Source organism: Cygnus olor, chromosome 24, assembly GCF_009769625.2.
Source record: "Cygnus olor isolate bCygOlo1 chromosome 24, bCygOlo1.pri.v2, whole genome shotgun sequence".
NCBI classification, from domain to species: domain Eukaryota; kingdom Metazoa; phylum Chordata; class Aves; order Anseriformes; family Anatidae; genus Cygnus; species Cygnus olor.
In genome coordinates, this window is record NC_049192.1 from 6,180,822 (window position 1) to 6,199,157 (window position 18,336).

The following is an 18,336-nucleotide window of genomic DNA, read 5'->3' on the forward strand; positions in this document are numbered from 1 at the left end:
GTGGCTTGAGCTCCCGCCCGCGGGGCTCCTCCAATCGCAGCGCTCCTCCCCTTCGAATTCGAACGGAGGGGGCGCGGCTAGGCGGCGCCCAGTCAGCGCCCGCGGTTCGGCCCGAGGGGCGGGGCCTCCCGGCAGCGTCTCCCCGCGTTGCTAGGCGACGGGGGATGTCCCGCCCCCCGCCTCCGCCCCCCTCCCCCCGCGCCGCGCGCTGCTTCCCGCTGAGGCGAGCGGGGGGGGGGGGCGGCGATTTGGGGGGGTCCCGGCGGGCCTCGGTTAGGGGAGGGGGCTCTGAGGGGCTGCGAGAGGAGGCTGGGAGGGGGCAGAGGGGCTGAGGGGCTGAGGGGGGGGAGCCGTTAGCTTGGGGGGGGCAGGCGGGCAGTTTGGGGGGCAAACGGTTAACGTGGGGGGCACGCGGTTAATTTAGGGGTAAGCAATTAACGTGGGGGCGGCCCGGAGCCGGGCCGGGGGGCTCCTGGGGGTGTTCGGTGTGGGGAAGAGGAGGCTCGGGGCAGAGCTCGCTGCCCTCTGCAGCCACCTGAGGGGAAGGTGTGGGGAGCTGGGGGTCGGCCTCTTCTCGCAGGTAACTGTGATAGGGCCTGAGGGAACGGCCTCGAGTTGGGCCGGGGGAGGTTCGGGTGGGAAATGAGGAGACATTTCTGCTCAGAAAGAGCGGTCAGGCGTTGGGACGGGTTGCCCGGGGAGGTGGTGGAGTCCCCGTCCCTGGGGGTGCTCGAGGAGAGGTCGGGCCCGGTGCTTGGGGACAGGGTTCAGGGGGTGCTGGTGGCAGGGGGTGGTTGGACCAGGTGATCCTGGAGGTCTCTTCCGACCCTAACGATTCCGTGATTCTCTTCCTGAAGGACCGGCTTTGGCAGCAATAAAATTCACTCTCTCGGGATTTCAGCGCAATGCAACGAGCATCGCGGCTGAAGAGGGAACTTTCCCTCCTGAGCACGGAGCCCCCTCCTGGCATCACCTGCTGGCAAAGCGGGAGCCGCCTGGACGATCTCCGGGCACGTACGTACCCCTCTGCTGGGGCTGCTCGTTAAGTGAGGGATGCGTTAGAATTTGCTGCTAGGTTTGGATTCACTGGGTGGCACGTATGTACCTGTGGAATTCCAGGAAAAAAGCTTAGGTTCTTCTTCTGGTGTTCCTTTAGCTTATATCTCTTGCTTGTTGGGTCTGGCAGCTGTTTGGATGGAACGGGGGTGGAACAGGTCTCGAGTAACGTGGCAGCTTTTAATTCATGGATTTGAGCGGTGCTAGAGTTATACAACTGTGGGTGATATGTGGAGATTGTTGGATAAATTCAAGTGGTTTTGAATGTAATGCTTATGTTTCAATATTCTTTTTTTTAAAGAAATTTTAGGAGCTGCAGACACACCATATGAGAAAGGAATATTCAACCTGGAGATAGTTGTTCCTGAAAGGTAAGTGAGCAATGACCTCTAGCTGGTGAGGCATTTCTGATATAATTTAACCGGTAGGTTTGATAGAAGGTCTGTCCTTCAGCCTCCTCATGAAGAATGTTGTTGATTATCTTTAAACAAACCCTTCACTTATGGAATGTAATTGTTATTTCTGCTGGCTGAATGACTTATTTCATACAGGACATCCTGAGATGTGTGTTAAACAACCTAAAAGCACTTTAACAGGATTTCTATGTTTGTCTCAAAGCTTTCTGGAAAGTAGCTCATTCTGAGCAGAAAGCTTCCTAACATGTTTGATTCTTTGTGGAAAGCTGTGCAGGGAAGTGCTAATCAAACACAGCTGAAAGCATCAAAGGCAGGGCACTGCTTGCCCCAAAAGTTGTTGGGAAAGAACTTCACTTAGTAAATGCCTGGGAGGAGGAAATAATGGCATTTCCTGGGTGATGAAGCAACCGGAGAACAAATATAAAAGTAACTTTTTGTTTCTTAACGCTTATCTCTTAAAGATACCCATTTGAGCCCCCAAAGATTCGCTTTCTGACCCCTATCTATCATCCTAACATTGACTCTGCTGGAAGGATTTGCCTGGACGTTCTTAAGTTACCACCAAAGGTAAGGTAGCACTGCTTGGGCATGGGTAAGTGAGCCTGAGGAGAATAATGAACTCCTTATCTTTTTCTTGTAAAAGCCTTATTGAATGTCTGTTTGCTGCTGACTTATTTACACAGGAGCACAGCAGTAGAGTTTTTGTGTGGCCTCTCCTTTGGTTAGAGACTAGAACGTCGGGTGTTTTCCATGTGGATCTGAACGCTCTAAGTCCTGAGCTTTTTCTAGGCTGCCTGCGTGTAGGTTTCTTTAACTGCTTCCCTCACCCTCTTCCCTCGCAGGGCGCATGGAGGCCTTCCCTGAACATCTCCACGCTGCTCACCTCCATACAGCTGCTGATGGCGGAGCCCAACCCTGACGACCCTCTCATGGCAGACATAGTACGTGAGCTCCTCTTGTGGCCGCGGGCACAGGCTGGGGTGGAACAGAGCATTAGATTCAGGCTGTGCTTCCACTTCACTCGCTCAGGACTAACGCGCTGGGGGATTACAGAGCAGTACAGCTGGGGATCAGGCCTGGGGCATGGCGGTGTTTCTCTGGAGCAGCTGGGGCGTGCTGTACGGGCTTTTTGGCAGCAGTGGAAAAGAGATGGAGAAGGTCTTGTCTTCAGGCTTCCCCGTACAAACAGCAGTGTGTGTTCTTCAAGCAAAATGAGTTTATGCTTTATGCCACATGCTTGTAGCAGGTTGGGTCTGGTTTGAGGAGTCCTAACGCCAGGACTCCTAGAGGAGTTAACAAACCCCTAGTGTTTAGTCTCAGCTTCTCAGTGTTAATATTAAATCAAATCTGTCTTTCTCATTACATTTAGTCCTCAGAGTACAAGTACAATAAGCAACTGTTCTTGATAAATGCCAAGGAGTGGACTGAGAAATATGCAAGCCAGCAAAAGAGGGTAAGAAATGTGCTCTCTTCTTTCAGTTGTGTAGCTTGGTTTTTGTGAACAGTCCTTGTCTCAATTTGCCTTTCACGATTACTTGGCAAGGCTGTCCTTGGTAGCTTGCTTTCTTTCCTCCCCTTTTTTTCTGTCTTGGAAGTCTAATTATAATTTCTTTATTAGATTCACTTTGTAATATCTGCTGTAGTTAGTGAAAATATCAGCCCTGAAGTCTGTGGATGATGGAGCAGGAAGGTGGAGTCTCACTTCTACCCCTTGCTCTCTGCTGGGAGGGATCCTTGCTTATGACTGGTGCAGCCATTGATTAGAGAAGGGTGGCATTTGTACAATGTCTTCTTTGCATTAGTCTTTCAGGAAGTTTGAGTAACCAAAGGCAGCACTCTCTTTTTCTGTGTGATGTTCCCAACAAGCTGAGAGTAGCTGAGGTGCAGCACCTGTAAGCACAGCAGGTGGAGCTGCTGCCTTTGGCCACTGAGAGGTGAAGCGGTGTTTCTGTTCCCCAGACCTGCCAGCTGGGGTTTCTGTCTCCCTGGGAGAACCCAGTCCTCTGACAGGTGTTTGCATGACCACAACTTAAAGGCGGACCGGTTGTGTGGAGGAAAAACTATCACTCCTCCAAAGTCAATGATGTGTTCGGTCACAAATAATTGCATTGTTTCTCAAGAAGTATGAAGGATGAGTAAGACTGATTAAAAAAAAATAATAATCTGGGATTCTGCTGCCCCGTTTCTGCCTCAGCTCTGTTCCTACCAAACTCCACGTTCTGCCATGGTTGTGCTTTATGCTCAGCTAAGCCTGTTGTCCATCTTCTGCACGCGTTCTCTGGCACTGACTGGTCTCCCAAACCCCTGGTGGAGCATTTTTCTGCCATCGCATTTCCTGTCTTCCTGCCTCTGGTCTGCACCCTGACCTATCTCACAGATGAGATGCGTAAAAAGAAATTGCATTTAAGCAGATTAAACCTGTTCCAAAAATCAGTTCTGTTTTGGGCCATCTCCCTTACCTGGCTCCATGGAGAGCTCATGCACGCTTACGCGTGTGTGTGGCACTTCTGGGTACAGTCGTTATTCTGTTCTCCTGTCACTCCCCTCTTCACACAGTTTCCAGCAACGGGAACAGGACAGCTGAGGGTCAGTGTATAAAAGCAGGGAGCACAGTCAGTTCTGATGTACTCGGAGGGCAGGGTGTTCCAAGTTGCGTACGTGTTTACGCACACACAGGGCTGGGAACACACAACAGCGCTAATAGCTTATACAACTGAATTATTCACAGCTGTTACTTTTATTTCTTGTGTAATCGCAGGCTTCCAAGGCTTTAGAAGAGAAAAACCAGAGTGAAACAAGTACCACCAGTGAATCTATCATGCTGAAAAGAAAAGGGAGTAATATCACCAAGAAGGAGAAGAAATCTCGCCTGGAGTCTTAAGTGATTTTTGTTTCTGGTGTGGCTGTCAATTTTGTTTTCGCTGTCTTTTTTTCTTTACACAGGTATAGCTAAATATTTTAATATTAATAGTAGCAGGCTTTGTTTTTCTATTTCCTAGGTGCTTTTCTGTCAGAAGTTCTATTTTATAAATAAAATATAAAGCTTTTATTTACTTTTTTTTTTTTCCCTGAGGCTTACATTTTGTTTGGGGGTTTCAGGGTATTCCGAAGAAAATGACAATTGGAAGTACCAGTGCTGCTTCCGACTACCAGCTTTCTCTCAAACGAATGCAAACAGCACTAAAGACTGTTTCTGTTTCGCTGTCCTTGCCTCAAAATGTACGGTGAACAAAAGCTGAGCAACAGACACACTAGAACTAGTTTGCAGTGTTAAACTGTGGAAATCCTTCTCTAGTGAAGGTTTCATTTGCCTTGTAAAATAAAGGTTACTAAAGGATACCTCAGTAATTTAAGTTCTAAACTTCTACGTCTTAAAACTCTGTCTCTTTAGAGCAGCATGCGACGTTCCAGTTGCAGTTTACACCATTTAACACGAGCTGGGTTGTGGAACGAGTCTAGGTGCTGTTGTGTCTCCGGGGGCTGGATGGCGAAAAGCACCAGCTGAGTGCTGAGGATGGAGAAAATCCAAAAGGGGACTCAGAGGTGTGGGAGGGGGCAGGATGTGGAAGAAAGGCGTGTGTGGGACAGGGCAGTGAGGCTGCGAGCGTTGAGAGGAAGGAGGACTGTGCTGTCCTGACCCACATAGTAATTTTTGGTGGTACAGCAGATCAGAAGATGTTGGGGGCAGGACCCCACGTCATCACAGCTATTTTACTGGCAGATTGCAGCGTGACCAAGTCCGAAGCTCAGGCTCCTGCTCTGCATGTTTGGGGGTAAAGAATTTGACCCGTGTCCTGTCCCTGCTCCAGGACAAGTGAGCCAGGTCATTCTTATTTGCCCCCTGGAGCAGACACAGGACTCAGCAAAGCTCCTGAACTATAGAGCTGGGCTGTGATATGCAAGAAAATGGAGCATCCTTGCCTGCTGCTGTTTCCAAAGCCCTCGGCTCATCTCTGCTGCACTGGCAGTGGCCAGGAGCGCTGCTCCCAGTGGCCTGCTCAGTCGAAGTTGTAGTAAAGGCAAAAGGCAAAGAACATGGCAAAGATCTGAAACGAAAGGAGACAGAGCAGGTTAACTCCCTGCCGCAGCAGCACCTGGGTGGAATCTGAGCGCCTGGACACTAAAGAGTTCGGTGTCCTGCTCCTGGTCCAGCCAGGCACCAGGGTGGCTGTGACCCACCAGGGGCTGCCCCGTGCTGCACGGAGGAATGCTGAGCAGCGCTCCTCCTCTCCTGGGCCTGCAGGAGCAAAATAAACCTCGCTCCCTCAACCCATCTCATCCGCAGCGGGTGGGAGGTTGGCTTTACGCTCCTGTGTGCACCTTTCTGGGTGTGATCGTGACAACCAGAGGCCGGGGGGGCAGCCTGAGCCTGCCTGTGGTCTCATCACACAAAGCCCCATCCCCTTCCCTCCTGGCAAAAAGAGCACCCGTGCGGGGTGACCTGCTGCCTGCCTTGTGCCCCCCAGCCCCTGCGCCGTACCTCGATGCCCAGCACGGCCAAGCTGCACGTCCCGGGGACGGAGATGTAATTCTGCAAGGTCCTGCCGAAGGTGGGGAAGCAGCCCTGGGCGGGAGGGGAGATGTTGGAGGCATCCCTCGGGCTTCACTGCAGGGAGCTCAAAGGAAGACCGAGGGCTGGGGAGGTTGGGACGGGTCGGGGGCACCGTGGTGGGGCAGGGTGAGCAGTGGGTTTGGGGGGGTACCACTGTGCAGAACCACGGTACAGCAGTGCCTCGGGTCCTGTCCCCACTTCAGTGCTTGGGGCAGAGGGTGCTGTTCCCCATAGGCAAGAGCCTGAGACGTGCTGGGGACACAGCAGGGATGTGGCAGGGCCTGGCAGCGCAGGGCGGGTGCCCGTGCAGCCCTACCTGCTCGTGGATGTAGCCAGGGCTCCTCTCCCGGCACTGCTCCCAGCCCAGCAGCTCGCCTGCCTGCAGGAGCCCGTCCCGGGCACAGCACGCCTGCGGCCAGGGCGTCCCCGGATGCAGCTCCTGGAACCGGGAGCCATTCCCAAAGTCTTCAGGCCCTAAAACGCCACAACAGGAGAACTGAAATGGAAAGGAAACACCATCAACGTGCTGTCAAAATGCAGGGACTTTGCTTGGGGAAGCAATAGAGGGAGGGGAACAGCTCAGCGTGCCGCCTGCAGTCTGACTGGGGTCCATGAGAACTCCCCCTGTGGTCACAGTCACCCTGAGCGGGGCCCATGGGTGCTCCACGTCCCAGCAGGAGCTTCCCCACTCACCATGACCATGAGGGTGTTCCAGGCCACAGAGAAGACCTCGGCGTCCTCATCCCCGCGGTAGTTCCTCTGCAGCTCAGACAGGAAGAGCTCTGGCCGGATCTGTGGGGTCAGCGCCACCCGTGAGCATCCCAGGACCAGTCCCAGGCACGGAGTCACCGCACACCCGCCATCAACCACCCAGTGCCACCAGCTCACGGGGGCAGAGGGACACAGCCCCTCCGTGTGGTAGGGCCAGCTGGGCTCAGGCTTGCTCAGCGTGCTGGTGATGAAGGTGAGGGTGAGGAGGACGACCCTGCACCGTCCCTGTCCCCAGTTGGTTGCTGAGGGACCCAGGGCCATGATCGGTGGCATGATGGAGGGAGGAGAGCGGCTGGGCGCTGCGGCAGGGCGCAGGGACAATACCTGTTTCCAGTGCACCAGGAAGAGCACAGCCCCGACCAGCTGTGTGACAAAGACGAGGCTGACGAGGACGAAGAACTGGAAGGCAGCAGGACAGAGGAGTCAGAGGGCAGCCTGAGTCCGTCTGCAGCTCGCTCCCGCTCCTCCCTCCCCTGCAGCTCTCCCTGCCCGCGCACATCCCTGGGATCGGGGGACAGGGGGGATACAGGAGACAAGCATGCAGTTCTCGGGGACGGGCACGACATCTCTGAGCACCGCAGCTGTCAGGCAGAACATTAAAAACAAGCACTGCCTGCCAGGGTCTGGGGATGCCAAAGAAATTGTCGTGCCTGCGCTCAGAAAGGGGTTTCTAGCTCTTGCCATTGAGGGAAGAGGCTCAGAAAGGCCCTGTGGGACAAGCCACTGGCTTCAGCGAGAAAAGATCCCACCCAGTGCTTTATTAAATCCTCTGGCCTTTAAATTCAAAGTCTCACAACGTGGGAACTGGATTGGGGTGTGTGTTGAGGGCTGACAGGGCCAGGATGGGTCTTGTGGCTCCTTTGGGGACACCCCGCATCCCACAGCCCTGCGTCCCCCAGCTCTTCCCACCTCTCCCCTCACTCACCACCAGCAGCAGGAGCCGGCTCCGGCGCAGGGCCCCGCAGCACCCCAGGAAGCCCAGCAGCGAGAGGGCGATGCCCACGGCCAGCAGCAGGTAGGCGCCCGCGCTCAGCACAGGCTTGGCGGCCACGATGTCCTGGAAACCAGCCGGGTCCACGGCCACCCAGACCCCGACGCCCACCAGGCACGTCCCCCCGGCCTGCGGGACACACCGCGGTCACAGGGCACGGCGACCAGCCCCGGGCACCTCACGGGGACTGAGGATGCTCCAACCCCTGCTGGGGTCCCATCCCTCGGAGCGGTGCCACCCCTCCCCGGAGCCTGTCGGTGACCGCAGCCTCACATCACGGGTGGGACCGGCCGGCTCCCCTGCACCTCTCCATCCCGCCGGGCCCGGGGGGACTCACAAACACCAGCACGTTGAAGATGAACATCAGGTACTTCACGCAGCTCAAGACACCCATGGGGACGCCGAGGGGACGGGGTTCTGCAGGCAGACGGCAGCAGGACGGCAGCGTTTGTCCCTGCAGAGGGGGGAGCTGAGCCCTGGCCCCAGCCAGCCCCGACCTGTCCCGCACGCCGGTTGCAGTGGGACTCGGGGTGGTCCAGCACACGGCCACAGAAGGGACAGAGAGGGACCAGTGCTGGGAGAGGAAACCTGTTCCCGGCAAGTTTCCCCCCACACCCTCCAGATCAGGTCAGGGGAGCGACGGATGGCTCTGCCCGTGGGGCAAGCAGCAGCCAAGTGCCGCAAGGAGCTGGGACAGCAACAGCCCTACGCATGGAGAGGGTTTGCCCTTCCCCAGCTGCTGCTGGGAGCCTGAGGGCCCTTGAGCCCCCATGGGGCTGCAGTGGATGAGGTCTGGAGCCCAAAAAACCCCACCCCAGAGCCCCCAGCAGGCTCCCTCGGGCTGTCCCCTGCTCCCCCAAAACGTTCGCGCCCCGCGTCCCCTCCAAACCCAGCACCACTCACCCCACGGGGACGGCGGTGGCCCCGGCACCTCCAACCAGCTCCGGGACCTGCGGCGGCTCCTTAACACCAGAAAGGTTGGAAAATCCCCCCCGAGCAGCCCCGAGAAACCCCTGCCCAGAGCGGAGCCGTGAATAATTGATGGGGAACAGGAGCCGCTGGCGTGGCGGCGGGCCGAGGGGAGTCTCCGCTCCCGGGCTGCCATTAGCGGGGATAATTAAACCTGTCCCTGGCCGGCGGGGAAAGACGAGCCGGCCACAACAGCCAGGGGACGACCTCGGCGACAATTAGTGCTGGGGCCGAGCCGCCAGAGGAGCCCTCGACGCCTTTTGGTGCTTGGGGCGGCCGGGGACGGAGGGACAGAGGGACAGGGAGCACGGGAGCACGGACGGGGCCTGTCCCTGTGCCTGGGCACCCCTCGGGGCTGCGTCGCCGTGGTAACGGGGCAGCGTTTATGGAATGGTAGAATATATAGAAAGTTATGGAGTGGTAAAAATACAGAATGCCTGAATGTGGAATTCTATGATTCCATGAATTTTCTGTCAATTCCTTCTGGCCCCAGGAGGCCTGAGAGGGCTTGGGGAGGGACGGGGGAGGATGCCACCTTTCCGGTGACACCGTTTGGAAGGAATTGACGCCACCGAGGAGACATTTCTGACACTTCTGACATTTCTGCTCGGGAAGAGCGGTCAGGCCTTGGGACGGGTTGCCCGGGGAGGTGGTGGGGTCCCCGTCCCTGGGGGTGCTCAAGGAGAGGTCGGGCCCGGTGCTTGGGGACAGGGTTCAGGGGGTGACACTGGTGACGGGGGGTGGCTGGAGCAGGCGACCCTGCAGGTCCCTTCTAGCCCCAACGCCTCCGTGCCCCCACGAACGGCGTCGCCCTGAGGGGGACATCGCCGCCCCCCCACCCCCCGCCCCGAGGCCTCCCGGGGCCGGCACCGCCCCCGCCCCTCCCGCAGGGGGCAGCCGAGACGCGCCGCCGGGCTAGAGCGCCCCCCTCTCCGCTGGGCGCCTCGCCCAATCGCAGCAGCCGGCGGGGCGGGGCAGGAAGCAGACGGACAGCCGTCTCAACCAATCGTAGCGCGGGAACCGCGCGGCCCCCCGGTGGGGCGGGGCGTCGCTGCCGGAAGCGGCCCGGTCCCTCAGCGTCGCTTCCGGTGCCGCCGCCGCCGCCGCCCTGCGCGGGCTGTCGCGGCCGGTGAGTGCGGGCGGGGGGCGGCGCCGCGGGGCCGGCGGCGTCCGGGCCCTGAGCGCGGCCGGAGCCGTCCCGGAGCCGTCCCGGAGCCCCCGTGACCCCTCCCCGGTTCTCCCCGGTCCCCCCCCGGTGCCGCCGGTCTCAGCCCCGGCCAGGCCCGGCCCGGCGCCGTTGACTCCGCTCCGTTCCCTCCGCAGCGCGGCGGCACGAGGACGCCGAGGGACCCGCACCGGCCCCCAGGAGCTTCGCCGCCGCCGCCGCCGCCGCCATGGCGTCCCGCAAAGCCGCCGCCGCCGGGCCGGGCACGGGGCTGGCCGCCGCCGCCGGCCGGGAGAGAGCGCACCTGGAGCTGGCCGAGCTGGGGCCGCTGCTGGAGGAGAAGGGGGAGCAGGGGGCCGCCGGCCCGCCCAGCGTAAGCCGCCCTTCCCCGCGGGGGCCGCGCCGGGCGCCCACCGGGGGCGGCCCCGGGCCCGCCGGGGCGTTTGCCCCTCGTCCCGTGAGCGGCTCGGAGGGCGCGGGGCGCTGCGGGGGGCTGCGGGGGGCTGCGGGGAGCTTCGTCACCCGGAGGCTGCCCGGGCCGTGCCCCGGGGCGCCCAGGAGCTGCCCTCGCCCTTTGGTTCGGCGGCGCTTCGGGCTGGGAATCGCAGCCCCGAAATGCGGAGGGAAAGGGGGACGGAAGGGACCGGGACCGGGACGGGATGGGACGGGCGGCGTGTCCCGGTGGGCGCCCGGCTCCGGGGCTCGGCGACCCGGCTGGGCCCAGGGGCTCTTGGTTGTGAGGATGAAAATCCCCGGCGGTAATCCCGCCTTTAAGCAAGGATAAAGCGGGGATTAGTCTGCCTGAGGCGGCCGAGGCAGGGCGGCGTTGCGTAAAAGCAGCGGTGACCGGTGGGTCCTGCCCGACCCCTCGGGAGGGGACGAAGCCCCGGGTGCTTGCGGAAGGGACTCGCTGCTCTCCGCGCGCCCGCGGCAGGAGCGGTTCCCTCCCGGCGTTCCTCCCCCTAGGCCGAGGACCCGCCGTGCCCGGCGGCCCGCGAGGAAGAGGAGGAGGTGGTTCGTGTGCTGACTCTGCCCCTGCAGGCTCACCACGCCATGGAGAAGATGGAAGAGTTCGTGTATAAGGTACGAGAGCCGCCGGGGACCCTGGCGGGCGGCTGGGGCTGCCCCCAGCCCCGTTGGACCGGCAGCGACCTCGGGAGCATCCCCGGTGTCTCCGGCTGGGACCGGGATCACAAATTCTGTCGCTGGCTTTGCCGGATGCCTCCGCCCCGCCCCGGGCAGGGCAGTGCCTGTGCTCGTGGTCACCGCGTTTCGGCGAGTGGCGGCAAACGGCTGAAGCTCGGCACGGTTCTGTGCCAGCCGGGCTCCCTTTTCCCTGAGCAGAACGGAAGGGAATTCCCCGCTGCTGAGAGCAGCCCCCGCCTCGGGGTGCCGAAGGGTTAAAGGCAGGGGCGGGAACCGTTAAAAGCAGGGGTGGGAACCGTCCCCAGCTCCCCCGGGGGGACGCGGGGAGCGCGCTGCAGGATGTGGGCGGCGGAAGGGAGCCCACGGGGTGCCGGGTGTCGCAAAGGCCCAGCTTCCTCTCCCGGGGGAGAGTGGCGGGGCCTTGGCAGCCCTGGCTGCAGGGGAGGCTCGCTGGCTCGTTCCGCACGCGACTCGAGCTCCCGGGGTGAGTAAAGGCGACAAAGGTGCCCCGCGGGGCCGTGTCGGTACCAGCGCAGGTCGGTGTGTTGCAGGTGTGGGAAGGGCGCTGGCGCGTGATCCCCTACGACGTGCTGCCCGACTGGCTGAAGGACAACGATTACCTCCTGCACGGGCACCGGCCCCCGATGCCGTCCTTCCGAGCCTGCTTCAAGAGCATCTTCCGGATACACACCGAGACGGGCAACATCTGGACGCACCTCCTGGGTGACTGGGGCAGCCCTGGGGCTGCGCGGAGCTTCCACGGGGCTGGAGCCGTGCTCGGCCCTAACGCCTGCGCCACGGGGTGGCTTTGGGGGGCCCGCTGGCGTGCAGGCCAGCCGCAGCGAGCCTTGGGGCTTGCTCCGCGTTCTCTCCGTGCCCGGGGCCTCCGGTTTAGGCTCACCTACCCCTGCCCGGTCCTGCGCACGCAGGCTGTGAGGTTTCCTGGAGCTCAGGGCGAAGGGAGGACGGGGCGCTCCCTTTCATCGGCGCCACGGCCTGAGCGTGGTGGCTTCGTCCGTGCTCGCCGGGGGCCGACGACTGCATCGGGTGGCCTCCGGCTGCGGGAGGGGCTGGGCCCAGGTGCTCTGCGGAGGGGCCTGGCCTGCACGGGGACTCAGAGGTCCGAGGCCTTCGGGTTGTGTCTGGGCTGCCGCTGCTGCGTGGCGGCTCTGCCTGAGCTCTGCAAGCGAGCTGCTCTGCTCCTGGGACGGAGAAACGCGTCCTGGGCAGAACAACGTCCCCAAAACCTTTCCCCGGGAACCCAGGACGGGTCCAGGTTCTGCCTTGCCGAGCGCAGCCAGGCCCGCGATTCCCCCGGCTCTTTGCCGGACAAAGAGGGCGCAGCGTCTGCGAGGGAGGAACCCCCAGAACCGACTGAGTGTGGGAAGGGGACCGGTCCTGCCCCGCGTCCCTTGTGGGGACCCTGCGTGGGGTGTTCCGGGTCACCCTGCTGCTGCCTGACGTTCGGTGTTTCCCGCAGGTTTCGTGTTGTTCCTCTGCTTGGGGATCCTGACCATGCTGCGGCCCAACATGTATTTCATGGCTCCTCTCCAGGAGAAGGTGGTGTTCGGGATGTTCTTCCTCGGTGCGGTGCTGTGCCTCAGCTTCTCCTGGCTTTTCCACACTGTCTACTGTCACTCCGAGAAGGTCTCGCGGACTTTTTCAAAGTGAGTCAGCGCGAGTGGGGTCGTGTGGTCTCGCGGGAGGTTTTCACTTCTCCCAGCGCTTCCTCTTGGGAAGGGCCGCGCTCCGAAAGGTTTTGGGGGAAGGGAGCGTTCACCGGATCCAGCGTGTGGGGTTCAGGAGCCGGATCCTGGATGGTCTGCCCTGGGCCTGAGCGCCTTCAATCTGGCAGCTCCTCGGGAACTGTGGTCTGCGAGGACAGGGACCTTGGGGGCTGCGGCTCTCGGGGGACCCTGCGCCTCTGTGCCGCTCGGGGCAGCGAGGTGAGGGGTCCCGGTCTCACCGGGCAGCCGTGGGGACCCAGCGGTTTTCGGTTTACTGCATGTTTTCAGAAACTTTCCGTTGGGTCCAATTTGGATCGAAACCAAATTGAAAGAAGCAAAACAAACACGGTTCCCGGCAGAGTGGAAACGCTGGGCGGCAGCCAGGGCTTCCCTCTGAGATCGGTGCTGCTCTTAGAGCTGAGCTCACGTCAGCCCTCACGGCGCGGGGAGGGCAGCAGCAAGGCTCCCAAACGAGGCCTCGCTCACGCAGGTCTATCGAGGGCGTTTACTTGGGCATTTTCTCGCCGAGCTCCTTCGCACAAACGCCAGAGCTCCCGTGGGCTGGCGGCTCCAGGACAAACTGTGCTGCAGCGCCCCGCGCAGAAACGTCCCCGTGTAGCGGGGAAGGCCCTCGCACGGCTGCTGCGCTGCCGGGATAACGCGCGCGGAGGCGCTTTGGCGATCGAACGGTTCTCGGGTCGATAGATCGAAAGCACTTTGCGGGGGAGGGTAGCGGCGGAATCCATACACCCAGGAGCTCGTGCCCGCTGCGTCCTGTCGCGGTGGCTGGAGTGCACGGCGTCTGCGGGCCCTTTCTGCCTATCCAGCGAGCCGCTGTTCGTCCTTTGCGCTCCTGCCGGCTCTGCTCGCATCCCCAGGAGTCCCAGGTCCTTCCTCCTGCCCCACGTTGTGCTGATGAGACTCGAACGTCTCCTGTCTGGGCGCAGTTTCACCCCCGGGGCCTTGGCTGCCTCTCCGGCAGCGGTGGCTCCGTTTGGGCGCAGGCAGAGGCTGGGGGGCACCGGGTGCCAAGAGGAGGCGGGAGCGGGGCGGATTCTGGGGCTCACCGGTGTGTCTCTCGTTGCTCCCCGGCTGCAGGTTGGATTATTCAGGAATTGCACTGCTGATCATGGGGAGCTTCGTCCCCTGGCTCTATTACTCGTTCTACTGCTCCCCGCAGCCAAGACTCATCTACCTCTCCATCGTCTGCGTCCTGGGCATCTCCGCCATCATCGTGGCTCAGTGGGACCGGTTTGCCACCCCCAAGCACCGGCAGACACGAGCAGGTAGGAGCGCTCTGTGCTCATCCCAAGCCCCCAGCCCCGGGAGGGAGCTCCGGGGAGGCGCTTTGGGCAGAAGCCGTTGTGTTGTGCTGCGGGCCCCGTGCTAGGGCAGGGCTCCAGGGTACCCCGAGGAGCTCCGAGCATCTGCAGAATGAATTCCCCCGGAGTCTGCCCCGCTCTGCAGCAGGGAGGTCTCCCTCTGCCTCTTGTTGCGCTGGAGATTTGGAGCCTCCACTGAGCAGGGCCCGGCTGCTGGCCGGTCCGAGCTCCTCCTGGCACTCGGCGAGCCCGAGGTTCGGAGCAGGCGTTGTAAAAATAGCCCCGTAAGTGGCGGCCGGGCACTCCGGGGGCTGTGCCGCGCGAAGCCGCCTTCTCCGGGAAGCGGTTTGGCAACGTGGAGCTGCGGCTCACCCAGAGAGGCAGAGATTCCCTCCCGTCCCCTGCCAGCTGCGCGCTGGCACCTCCTGCCTTCCTGGAGGCCCCAGGGCAAGGCCCCCTCTGAGCCTCTGAAACCGATCCCTCCAGATTAAAGCGGCCTCGTTGAGCACCGGTGAGCGTGGAGGAACGCCCCTGCCCGTGCTTTTCTTCCCGGGGGGTCCTGCAGCAAAGCGCCTCTGGTAGCAGCGCCCCCGCTACGTGACGAGGGAGGGACGGTGCCGAGCTGGGGGCTGAGCAGCGCCGCTGCCGCGCGGCCCCCGTCAGCGCAGCGTGCTGGGATCCTCAGAAGGGGACAGGGTGCGAGCGCCGGCCCCACCGTTACCCCCCGGCAGCGCTGGTGTCCGCGCAGTGGCACGGATCGCTGCTGCCTGCTCCAGGACAGGGCTGCGCTGCTCCCCCCAGCACGAAACGAGCGCTGGCTGAGCCAAACGTCCCCGCTGCCGGGGGAGCTCCCTCCTGCTGCCAGCGCAAGCCGCGGCCTCTCCCCACGGGTGTCTTGCTGCGGTGCCATTTGCTCTCTGCCGAACTAACGAGATGTGAGATCTGAAAATTCCAGCGCTGCTAATTAGCACCTTCCCCCCGGGGCCCTGAGCAGCCTCGCTGAATAAATGACTCCGGCAGCGTTGCTCCTGGAAGGGCTGGCGGGGCCACGCTCCCCGCGCTCCTGTGGCCGCGGTGCGACCCAGGGGGGGCCGGCTCTGTCCGGAAGGGCCCCCCCCCGGCTCCGCAGGGCGAGCTCTGCCCGGCAGGCACTGGGGGCCAGCACTGGTTTTGACTGGGAGGCGGCGTTACGGGTGAGCAGTGTCCTCCCTTTTGCCTCCCCTCCGCCGCAGGCGTCTTCCTGGGGCTGGGGCTGAGCGGCGTGGTGCCCACCATGCACTTCACCATCGCCGAAGGGTTCGTGAAGGCCACCACCGTCGGCCAGATGGGCTGGTTCTTCCTCATGGCCGTGATGTACATCACGGGCGCGGGGCTCTACGCCGCCCGCATTCCTGAGCGCTTCTTCCCGGGCAAGTTCGACATCTGGGTGAGTGGAGCGGGGGCTTCGGGGGCAGCTGGGGAGTGGGATCGAGGGTGGGGATCCTCGAGAACGTGGCTGGGGGTGTCCCGGTGCGTGCTGGCAGCCGGCCCTTAGACGGCTGCTGAAGGCAGGGCAAGGCTAAAGTACAGGGCAGAAAACGCGGCCTGTGAGCAGCGAGGGGGAAAAGCGCGGCCTGGGACAGTGCTGGGGTGGTGCCCGAGCACTGCGGAGGAGGAGGAGGAGGAGGAGGAGGAGTTCTTCCCGGCACTGCTTTGTCCCCTTCGGGCTGGCTCAAAGGGCTTTCTCGCCTCCCCGCAGTTCCAGTCGCATCAGATCTTCCACGTGCTCGTGGTGGCTGCAGCCTTCGTCCACTTCTACGGGGTGTCGAACCTGCAGGAGTTTCGCTACGGACTCGAAGGGGGGTGCACAGACGACTCTCTCCTCTGAGAGCGCCTGGTTTTAGTACAAGCTTCCTAAGTGCTTTTTAAACTCTGTCTTTGCTAAAATCAAAGGAAGACTCAAAACTGGGTTGTGTTTTTTTTTTTTTTTTAAAGAAAAAAAAAAAAGAAACATTCTTTAGCAGAGTTCTGTCGACCAAATCCTCACCCCCTTCCCCGTGCACTTCGTTGGGGCCGAGGGGGAGGCAGCGCCGGCCCTGGCAGCCCCCCCGCCGCGGTGTTCCGGCCTCGCCTCCTCCAGGCCGTGTTCTGGCAGCACCGAGGCCACCCGACCTTTCCAGGCACGCTGATTTCCGAAAGCAGAGGGCGCGGGTGCCCTGCTCCCGGCACAGCCGAGCACCCCCTTCCCGAGCTCACCGCCGGAGCGAGCCGTCACGCACTACCAGGCCCAGGGCCGGAGATTTTGGATTACCCCTCGCAGCAGAGCTGCCTTCCTGGGGGCAGCTCTGCGGCCCCCAGTGCTGCTGCCCAGGGCACAGGCACAGATTCACGTAAATTAAGTTTTAATGGTCCTTTTTTTTTTTTTTTTTTTTTTCCTTGACAAAATAATGTAAACATAAATGAGAGAATATTTAATATTTAATACTAAGCTTTAAAAAGACTTGCTGCCACCGCAGTGTACTCGGCTCCCTCGCTGTCTGTGGTAGTGAAGGAAGGACAGTGTTTTAGGGGAATGTAGAGCTGCTGTAGCTGATTGAAATAAAAAGGTCAATAGTTCAGTGTCGTGCGAGCGGTGTCGGTCTCGTTTTTTTTTTGGGGTGGTTGTAGCAAAGAACCTGCTCGGGGCTGTCGGCTGCTTCTGGGGGGAGCACCCCCCCCAGGAGCGCGGCCCCTCACCGGCAGCCAGGGCCAAGCGCCAGGAGCGCCCGCGCCGCGGGATCCTGCCTGCGGTGAGTCAGGACAGCCCCGGCGGAAAGAAAACAGGAAAGTGGGGTGCTGGGGGCAGGAAACCCTTCCCTGGGCACGTGGTGCACTGCGGGGCAGCGGGACCTGCTGCCCTCCCTCCGTGGGCCCGCCGGGGGAAGGAGGCGAGCCGTAAGCTCACCCTGCAGGGCAAAGGGCTCTCGGCCGGTCAGCACAGACGCCGCAACCCGGTTAGCGTGCGGGGAGTGAAGGACAGTGCCCCAACTCGGGGCTTGCCCTTGGGCAGGAGTGTGCGAGTCGGGGGATTAGAGGGGAAGAGCTGAGCTGAAAAAAGCTCTTCTCGAGCAGCTGAAGCCCGTCACCTCACACGGGGTGAGGGAGGAGTGCCCGCAGGGCCCCCGTGCCACCCGCGGCTCCTGTTCCTGCCGTCCACCAGCCCCAGCAGCTGGGGGGGGCTGCTGCTGCGGGTAGGTGCGTGTGGTGCCCCCGCTTGGGGCTGTCTGGATGGGGCCTGGCTTTGGGAACAGCAAAGGCAGGGCCCAGAAGGAGCCCCCCCAAAGCGGGGGGCAGCTGGTCCCGTGCCGCAGCTCGGCCTCCAGCAGCTCCCGCGCACGCCGGTGCCCAGCGCAGCCAGAACCAGCTCCCAGACGCTGCTGGGAGAGGCCACCCAGGATGTTCGGGCCGCTGCGTAATTACGGTCCACGAGCAGCAGATGCCACGTGCCCAGCCCCTGACGGCAGCCAGTAGAGGCCGGTGGTGCCACGGGCGCAGGGGACACCCAGCAGCGCCCGGCGGCCTCCCTCCTGTGCCCGTGCAGCGCGAGCAAACCCCGTGCAGGCTGCCAGTGCTGCAGCAGCGAGGGCAGCGGCCCCGGCCCCTCCTGGCCCAGCACAGCCCGGAGGGCGGTGCGACCGCACGAGTCAGGGCAGAGGATGAAACCCTCGAGCTTTGGAGCCAGGGCGCGGGGCAGAGGCTGGCCCGGCCGCTGGGAGGCACGCGGAGCTGAACAACGCCCGGTGCGCTAATCCTAGAGGGAGCACAGGAAAAAGTCTGGTGACTAACACAGCTTCGGCTACCCAGGGGAGGCTCCGCGCTGACGATGATTGTAATTTTCCCTCAACTGCCGGAGACTTGCCCCCTCTTCTGTGGCTGGGGTCTCAGCCAGGAATAACAGCGAGCACTCTGGCTGAGTGACACAAATCAAGCAAACTCCTTACGATTCACCTGAGGAACCAGGTAAGTGGCAAAGCAAGACAAGCGTTCAAAAACACAGGGCCGTTGTGCTTAAGGTGTCTGAACGTTACAACACACCAGCAGCAACTATACAAATAGCAAGGTACCAGAGCAGCACGGCACCTCTATTGTGGAGCGGTTCTGGGACAGGCAGGGTGGGGAGATCAGGCACGAAAAACGTCCCTTCTACAGGATGACAGGACATAGGAGCCTTATGTTCAGGATCTTGCGCTGGCACGCACACAT

General features: G+C 61.5%; 3 protein-coding genes across 4 annotated transcripts; 2 read left to right on the plus strand and 1 right to left on the minus strand.

Annotated features, from left to right (window-relative positions):
• The first annotated feature begins 148 nt into the window (after window positions 1-148).
• On the plus strand, window positions 149-4,518 carry UBE2T (ubiquitin conjugating enzyme E2 T). Of its 2 annotated transcripts, none has more exons than XM_040536101.1 (7): window positions 149-223; window positions 858-1,014; window positions 1,358-1,427; window positions 1,934-2,039; window positions 2,315-2,413; window positions 2,842-2,925; window positions 4,231-4,518. In XM_040536101.1, exons 2-7 carry the CDS (start codon window positions 906-908, stop codon window positions 4,351-4,353), a joined length of 591 nt encoding a protein of 196 aa, XP_040392035.1. In that variant the 5' UTR covers window positions 149-223; window positions 858-905; the 3' UTR covers window positions 4,354-4,518. The 2 variants fall into 2 exon arrangements, with proteins under 2 accessions (XP_040392035.1, XP_040392036.1); XM_040536102.1 differs by lacking the exon at window positions 149-223 and adding an exon at window positions 343-426.
• A 952-nt stretch (window positions 4,519-5,470) lies between these two features.
• On the minus strand, window positions 5,471-8,255 carry LOC121059086 (tetraspanin-18-like). The gene is made up of 5 exons (XM_040535441.1): window positions 8,124-8,255; window positions 7,721-7,915; window positions 6,718-7,194; window positions 6,341-6,520; window positions 5,471-5,518 (listed from the first exon to the last, which is right to left on the minus strand). Exons 1-5 carry the CDS (start codon window positions 8,178-8,180, stop codon window positions 5,471-5,473), a joined length of 957 nt encoding a protein of 318 aa, XP_040391375.1. The 5' UTR covers window positions 8,181-8,255.
• A 1,590-nt stretch (window positions 8,256-9,845) lies between these two features.
• On the plus strand, window positions 9,846-16,720 carry ADIPOR1 (adiponectin receptor 1). The gene is made up of 8 exons (XM_040535575.1): window positions 9,846-9,884; window positions 10,079-10,293; window positions 10,887-11,003; window positions 11,618-11,789; window positions 12,547-12,733; window positions 13,892-14,079; window positions 15,348-15,541; window positions 15,854-16,720. Exons 2-8 carry the CDS (start codon window positions 10,150-10,152, stop codon window positions 15,980-15,982), a joined length of 1,131 nt encoding a protein of 376 aa, XP_040391509.1. The 5' UTR covers window positions 9,846-9,884; window positions 10,079-10,149; the 3' UTR covers window positions 15,983-16,720.
• Window positions 16,721-18,336: the final 1,616 nt, after the last annotated feature.

Coding starts and splice junctions, on each gene's coding strand:
- UBE2T (XM_040536101.1), top strand. CDS start 906: ATGCAACGAGCATCGCGGCTGAAGAGGGAACTTTCCCTCCTGAGCACG. Junction 1,428..1,933: donor GAGATAGTTGTTCCTGAAAG/GTAAGTGAGCAA, acceptor TATCTCTTAAAG/ATACCCATTTGAGCCCCCAA. Junction 2,414..2,841: donor ACCCTCTCATGGCAGACATA/GTACGTGAGCTC, acceptor CATTACATTTAG/TCCTCAGAGTACAAGTACAA.
- LOC121059086 (XM_040535441.1), bottom strand. CDS start 8,180: ATGGGTGTCTTGAGCTGCGTGAAGTACCTGATGTTCATCTTCAACGTG. Junction 6,521..6,717: donor GGAACACCCTCATGGTCATG/GTGAGTGGGGAA, acceptor TTTCCATTTCAG/TTCTCCTGTTGTGGCGTTTT. Junction 5,519..6,340: donor CTGGCTACATCCACGAGCAG/GTAGGGCTGCAC, acceptor CTTTCGTTTCAG/ATCTTTGCCATGTTCTTTGC.
- ADIPOR1 (XM_040535575.1), top strand. CDS start 10,150: ATGGCGTCCCGCAAAGCCGCCGCCGCCGGGCCGGGCACGGGGCTGGCC. Junction 11,790..12,546: donor CATCTGGACGCACCTCCTGG/GTGACTGGGGCA, acceptor TGTTTCCCGCAG/GTTTCGTGTTGTTCCTCTGC. Junction 12,734..13,891: donor GTCTCGCGGACTTTTTCAAA/GTGAGTCAGCGC, acceptor CCCCGGCTGCAG/GTTGGATTATTCAGGAATTG.